Source organism: Brachyhypopomus gauderio, chromosome 17 (assembly GCF_052324685.1).
Source record: "Brachyhypopomus gauderio isolate BG-103 chromosome 17, BGAUD_0.2, whole genome shotgun sequence".
Lineage (NCBI taxonomy): Eukaryota > Metazoa > Chordata > Actinopteri > Gymnotiformes > Hypopomidae > Brachyhypopomus > Brachyhypopomus gauderio.
Window position 1 is genome coordinate 17,850,821 of NC_135227.1, and position 7,051 is coordinate 17,857,871.

At 41.5% G+C, this 7,051-nt stretch overlaps 1 protein-coding gene across 2 annotated transcripts; it reads left to right on the top strand.

Moving 5' to 3' along the window:
- Positions 1–814: 814 nt before the first annotated feature.
- LOC143481083 (putative G-protein coupled receptor 132) lies at positions 815–4,907 on the top strand. 2 transcript variants are annotated; one of them, XM_076979025.1, is made up of 2 exons: positions 815–879; positions 1,901–4,907. In XM_076979025.1, the coding sequence occupies exon 2, from the start codon at positions 1,906–1,908 to the stop codon at positions 2,896–2,898; it is 993 nt and encodes a 330-aa protein (XP_076835140.1). In that variant the 5' UTR covers positions 815–879; positions 1,901–1,905; the 3' UTR covers positions 2,899–4,907. The 2 variants fall into 2 exon arrangements, with proteins under 2 accessions (XP_076835140.1, XP_076835139.1); XM_076979024.1 differs by having other exon boundaries at positions 835–910.
- The last annotated feature ends 2,144 nt before the right edge of the window (positions 4,908–7,051 follow it).

The window sequence follows — 7,051 nt, forward strand, 5'->3', positions numbered from 1 at the left end:
TATATGCATCATATTACCCATATATGAATTAAATTTCACTTTTATTTATTTATTATTATTTTTTTGGGGGGGGGGGGTATTTTATGTTGCAAAATCAATAAAGACAACTAAAATCCAAGATTCAATATTGCTCCGAGCTTTATTTTATTCATACGTTTTGAAAGGTTAGTAGATTTACATACAGTATGTGTAGCAAATTACAGTAATGTTTAATTTCAGTATTGGACAAGATTAGAGGTGTCAATTCCAGGTTCAGAAAGTAAAAGTCCTCACCAGGATTTTGCTCAGGCTTGGATTGCACTAATGAGAAAATCTAGCAAGCTTGAGCAAAATCCTGGTGAGGACTTTTATTTTCTGAACCTGGAATTGACACCTCTGGACAAGATCAAGTTGATAGTAAAATACTGTAGGCTACTGCTATTTAGCCCTATGTATACCAGCAGTGATAACAGAGTGGTTGACTATTCATAGCTGCCTGAGTTAAATGTTAAACTCCTCCAAATTGAAAGCTATAATGGTAGCTGTTCTTAAAATCTTCTCCGCCTTCTCTCATCTTCTAAAAAACAATAAATAGTCAGACATTTTGAGACTTCAAAGCAAGCACTAATCTCTGGTGGCTACACGTTCACATGACCCCGTAACATGCTTTGATTTTGTCACATACTGGACACTCTACTACAAGGACCAGTATGCAGTATCCAGTATATACTGAGTGCAGTATGCAGTATGCAGTAGGTTATTTCGAACAGAGCATTGTGGTCTCTTCAGTTGATGTTCAGGTTCAGGTTCAAAACCATGTTGGACTTCCTGGTTTGTCAGATTTGAGCAGACAGCCGCCAAAACACATGGATGTTAAATAGCTGTGCTTGTTTTATCAACGTAAGCATTGCATTTAATTTTAAACTCAAAGGTAATTTAAATATTAAAATAAGTTTTAATACTTCATTGTGGTTTTGGCAACCATTTTGAGTGTTTTGAAGTATTTGTATTTGAGAAGTGCATTGTACAAATGTATTAGTGCTATTTGGACGTATGAACATAGAGAATATCTGTATTGTAGAATTTCTAGATTATGCATTCAAGGGATCTGATGAATATGACCAGATAGAATATCATTAAATTCTGGTTATTTAACGATTTAATGTTAGTCTGTGCTTAGGCCTATAGCCGTAGTACTGAAAAACACAAAAAGTAATATAATGAAATGATGTAAAACTCACGTCTACGTTCCCAAAAATGAATCTCAACATTCTTCCATAAATTAATTACATTAATCATGTATTTATTTATTTACAGTTCATATTTAATAGCCTTTAAAATAAGAGTCTTCTATTGTCTACTATTACACAGAGACATGTTATATACTTTTTTTGCATAAAGTGCAACTTGTTGCCTTCATAAAAATGTCTGCCAAAATGAACCATTTCTTTTAAAATTCAGCAACATCACGCTGAACCTCACAGTGCTTTTCTTCTTTGTTCATTGTACACGGATTCTGTTGTGCACTGCTTCGCTCGCCTCTCCTTTCGTGAACCTTTTTTTTTTTGCCAGTCAGCATGAGGCAGTTTATGTACCGGTGCTGTTTGAGACAGAGCGTGAGAAAGTAGGGAAATGATGGCCCTTTATATTCTCACTGATACTGATGGTTAGACAAAGAAGAAGTGTAAGAGCCTCTGTTATTTTATACCCAGTTCCCCCGTGTTCCAAAGCCTATGTATGATGAACAAGTTAACCAAGTGTGTGGCAACTGGTCATTAAGTGCTTAAAGTAACCAGCAACATGTCTCATGAACATACACAGAGTTATGATGTTTTTGAAGAGAAAAATGTGTCTTGTGTTTAAAGATGGCCGGTTTGATTTAGTCTTTAACTGTCTCTGTGAAATTTTACTTCATGTTTAGTGACCATGAGTGAGACTAATGGAACCCAGAGCTTGCAAGTGGGCAACTGTAGTCTTCCATATGACAAGGGCCGACTTCCTCTCACGGTTCTCTACAGCGCCGTCCTCATTGTTGGCCTACCTACCAACGTGGCCACCATCTACTTCACTTCCCTGCAGATATGTCGCAAGAACGTACTGGGAATCTACCTGCTGAGCTTGTCTCTGTGTGACCTGATGTATCTCTGCACGCTGCCCCTGTGGACTATTTACATAAACAATGGGCATCAGTGGGAGCTGGGCCCTCTGGCCTGCAAGATCACCGGCTATATCTTCTTCAACAACATGTACGTCAGCATCTTCCTCCTGTGCTGCGTGTCGGTGGACCGTTACATGGCGGTGGTGTACCCCTTGAAATCTCGGGGTCTGAGACAGAGGAAGGGTGCCGTGTTGGTCACCATGGTGGTGGTGGCGGTGGTGGCGCTGTCCCACACGCCGGTGTTCACCATGAAAGAGGGGAATCCGGAGGACCAGGGAAGGAGCTGCTTCGAGCCCGCCCCGAACTCGCCCACCGTGACGGGCTTCAACTACGCTCGCTTCTTCGTGGGCTTCGCCGGCCCGCTGTGCGTCCTGCTGGCCACCAACCGCGCCATCCTCGCCAACGTGCGTGCCAGCGAGGGCCTGAGGTCGGAGAAGAAGGACAAGGTGCGGCACCTTGTTGTGGCCGTCATCCTCCTCTTCCTCATCTGCTTCACCCCCTACCACGTTATCCTTCTGCTGCGGGCCGTCAGTTTCCACGTCCTACGTTACGATTGTGACTTTGAGAAGATGCTGTACACCCCGTACACCATCTCCCTGGGCCTGTCCACCATCAACAGTGCCATGAACCCCATTCTCTACGTGTTGGGCAGTGACAACATCCGTAGGGAGGTCCGCCAAAGCTTGAGCAGCATGCGAAGTAGCAGCTTCTTTGGATTTAGACAATCAGATGCTCAACAGCAAAGGAACCGCAGCCTTTGAAACGTGTGAAAGTTAGACCATGTGCCCTGACTCACAGTGTCTCACTTCTGTCAGGAAGTGGTTGAGTATCAGCGTCAATCAAGCCATGATCTTGATTAGCACTTCTCAACAATTAACAAGTGGTCAACCATTTCCGTTGTTTTACATACCTAAAGCTCTTTTACAATATGACTTTCCTGCTACTTCCTCCTTTTACTGTACCCTGTTAGCACAGTAGTACAGTATTTGATGACTTTTTTATTTTAAGAATTTAGATAGAGGTGTTATATTAGACATTGAAAAAGACATTGATTTGACCTATGCAGTCCACACATAGCAGCAGCCCGTGTTCTTCTTGGGTTTGTCGTTTGTCTGAGGTGTGTGTATATTCTAAAGATCTGCTGTCAAGATTTGAAGAGGAAATGGTTAGGTTTTGAAAAATGCTGATAAGTGGAGAGCTTTGTGCAGGTGTGCTCTCACACACGAACACAGTGTGAACACAGAACAATATCCCACATCCTGATAGCATGTGGCATACATGAAATGTCTTGTTTCATGATTCTGCTTCTGTATTTAGGATTTCCACATGAGCTGGAGAGAGCACAACGTTTGAAAACTATCAGAATCTGATTCTAAATGACTTTATTTTACCAAGTGCTACATCCCTGGAGAAGGAGCTGTGTGATTGTGTGACTGGGCTGGTTTTAGTGGCCATGTGTCTTCCACAAGAGGGGAGGGACTGTAAGAGTGATATTCATGGTGAGGGGGGGTCAGCACTGATCTTGCAGGTCAGGAACCTGACTGACTCCATAGTGCTACCGATGGTGGAGTTGGGGCATGAGGGCCTCTCGTTTCAAGTCTTCCACCATCTCTACGTTCTCCTGGGTGTTCAACAGAACATGGTAGCAGTAACAACATTAGTAGTTATGAGAGCAACTACAGCGATGTCATCTGTAAACCCGAACATTTTCACAGACTATTCTTCAGAGGTGTTCTTCAGAGGTGTTCTTTGGAGTGTTCTTCAATGATTCTATCACTGGTACAGAAGACAGAACAGAAGAGGTGAAAGCACATAGCCTTGTGGCACTCCAGTACTGCAAGATCGGGTGTCGTGTTTTTCTGGTCACAATTGCTGACTCCAATCTGTGAGGAAATCCATGATAAACTGGCAGGTGGGAGCTCTGGCACTATGGACTTAGAGGTTGAACTGGAGTCCACAGGCAGAACTTGTAAAAATCTGTGTCTCAATAACTTCATAAGCTGGTCAATACTGACACTTTGTCATGCAATGCAGTTCCGTGGATGGTTTTTGTATTTTTTTTTGTTGCCATTGTATTTATGCTGTTACAATGCATGTTGCTCCTTCATGGTCTGGAATGATAGTTGGGAAGCATTAGAATCTGCCTGGCATGAACTGGACAGAAGAGTCCAAGCGGCCCAGTGCTGCCTGTGGTTTCTGACTTTGGAAGGCATGAGGAAGACGGTCCACATTTGTGCTACATTAAGTTACACACTCTGACATGTACTGACATGAACCGTTATTAACATACACATGTACGTGTACACATATGACATCTACAATGACAATTCATAATTTTTACATTGAAAAAATGTTATTACTATATATTGCTTTAAGGGTTATACTTTGTAAAAGTTTTTTTTTAAACAATTTTTTTTTTTATGTGATTACTGAATGTTGAATAATTTTGTATTTTTGTAGTTGTATGTAGTGATACAGTGATACAGTCATAAAAAAGTTATCATTTTGTATAGTTTTAGCTGAAAGTAGTTCTTAAGAGATGTGTAGTATTGATAAAAAATATCTATTTCACATTCTGTATAAAAAAGTGCAACGACACCTCTCACGAGTTTCATTAACTGACATTAATTTGACAGTATTTGCAGAGGAAAGACATTTCATAGTTCTTGTTCTCCAAGAACATCATTATACAGTAGGAACTGTTACCTAATATTAAATGCTGATGTAGATATGAGACATTTTGTGACATAGCCAATAAATATTATCTATGTGAGAAGAACGTCATCAGGTTGAAGCTCTGTGTCGGTGTGTCTGTGTGTCTATACATGTGCCTGCATGTAAGTGTGAGAAGGATCAAAAGTGCAATGAAAAGGTCAGGTCAACAGGAAATGCAAACCAGGTTATTCATCTCTTGGTGAGCTTTTTCCCACCACTTTTACTCATCTCTCTAGTAAACTATACACGGACGTAATTTGGGGGGGGGGGGGGACATGTCCCCCCACTTTTTATTACAAAATTACGTCCATGAAACTATATATCCACTCTGCCTCCTACAGGATCACAAGCTGCACATAAATAACAACAACAACAAAATGCACAGACGATCCATAATAAACAGCTTGAAGTTGCTTGTGCCAATTTGATATATGTGAATCTATTTAATTGGCTTATGGATATTCCTTCTCTCAGAGCATGTCCCTTACAGCTTGTGATTCTAGCCACACGGCAATAGCACTGATCAGGTGTGTGCACATATGTCAGTGTTTCTGTGTATGCACCTCTGTAGCTCTATAGTAACAACGGGCCTTAAGAGTCATTTTCACATTACAGTTGGTGTGGGAACCATTGTTACCAAAACAATGACTGGAACAAACAATGAATGAAAGCGTGTGTTATAAGTGTAGGTGAAGTTTTGGGGTTGCACACATGCACACATGCGCGCATCCATGTAATACGCACAATTTTAGGTTGGTGTTATATAGAACTTTTATTGCGTCTGTACAGATGATGATGGCCTCTCAATTTAGCCATTTAGACAATGTGAGCCAACACAGAAGCCAAAAGCCAGGCCTGTGACAAGCCTTCTCAGAATAAAGTCTGGGACATACTGAACAGTCTGCACTCCTGTTTGGACAGGGATGATTTTTGTTTTGGCTCATGAAGAAAAAAAAAAACTGAATGCAGAATGTAAGCTTTAATTTGTCATGATGAATGTCCGTATGTGCTCTGCCGTGTACACACCAAAGCACTCTTTATGTGCTGGCCACCTTGGGCTTAAAATCTTAAATGGCCTTAAAGTCTTAAAATAAAGTAAAATGAAATACATGGTTTAAAATCCTGTGCAGTTCATGTCTGACTGAAACCTGTTATTCATCGTGGGAGGCCGATCATCTTCCCTGTCAATCACCCACTAGATGATTCAGCAATAAGGAGGCGGACGCATGTGCTTAGAAGAACAAGATTTAAATCCTGCTTCAGAATAATGTAGACTGTCCAGGGCTGGTTTACCAGTGAATCAGATAAATAAACACGGCCAACACGAATGACCGGGCAAGACGTGGTAAACAAAAAACAGACAATCAGTATAAGCATTAAAAATCCACATAAACGTTGGCATTAACAATGAAGGGCAAAGCACACGACAAAACAGAGTGTCAATACACGAGATGAAGAGGGAACTAAAGCATACACAGGTGTTAACACTACGGAGGGGCGGAGTTGTAGATGAACAGGTGTGAAAACTGAAATGACAATGCTGAGCAGATGGAGTAGGAAAAGAAAGACCTGGCAGACAGGTGGGTGCGGGGTCAGTCGTTACACCCAACAGGCCTGTAAGACTGCCCTTTTCCTTATGGCCTTGCTAGTACACACACTGGCTTCCACCTAGGTTGACTCACATGGCCGACTGAGAGCACTGACTCGCTGCTCCTGATAAATGATGCGGCTGCTTACTCTGTGTGTTTGGGGTCACTGCTGAGTATGAGTGGTGTGATCTATATGAATTTGAGCAGTTAATTTACTTCTATAGTGAGAATCCAACCTGCTGCTGCTGGTGGTGCTGGTTTGATGCTGGTGGTGCTGGTCTGCTGATGGTGGTGCTGGTGGCAGTGAGGTCTGCCTATTACTTCCCACAGTTCATTTTGTCTCTGCGCTTTCCTCATTGTCTTCTGGTTGTTCATCATGTTTTTAGTCACCATATCCTGGTCAGATTTTGTTAGCCTGATACTGAAGCTGCTGATCTTCTCATTGTTGCTATCTTCCGTCACACTGGACAGTGAACTAGTTTATCCTTCAACTATTTTCGTGATAGCTAGAGTTTAGTCAGACAGATTAAAGACGGTATAGTCAAGACTTCCATTAATAAAATTAAAAAAGGCCATACTTAAGTACTAACTAATGAAACAGAAAAGGTCA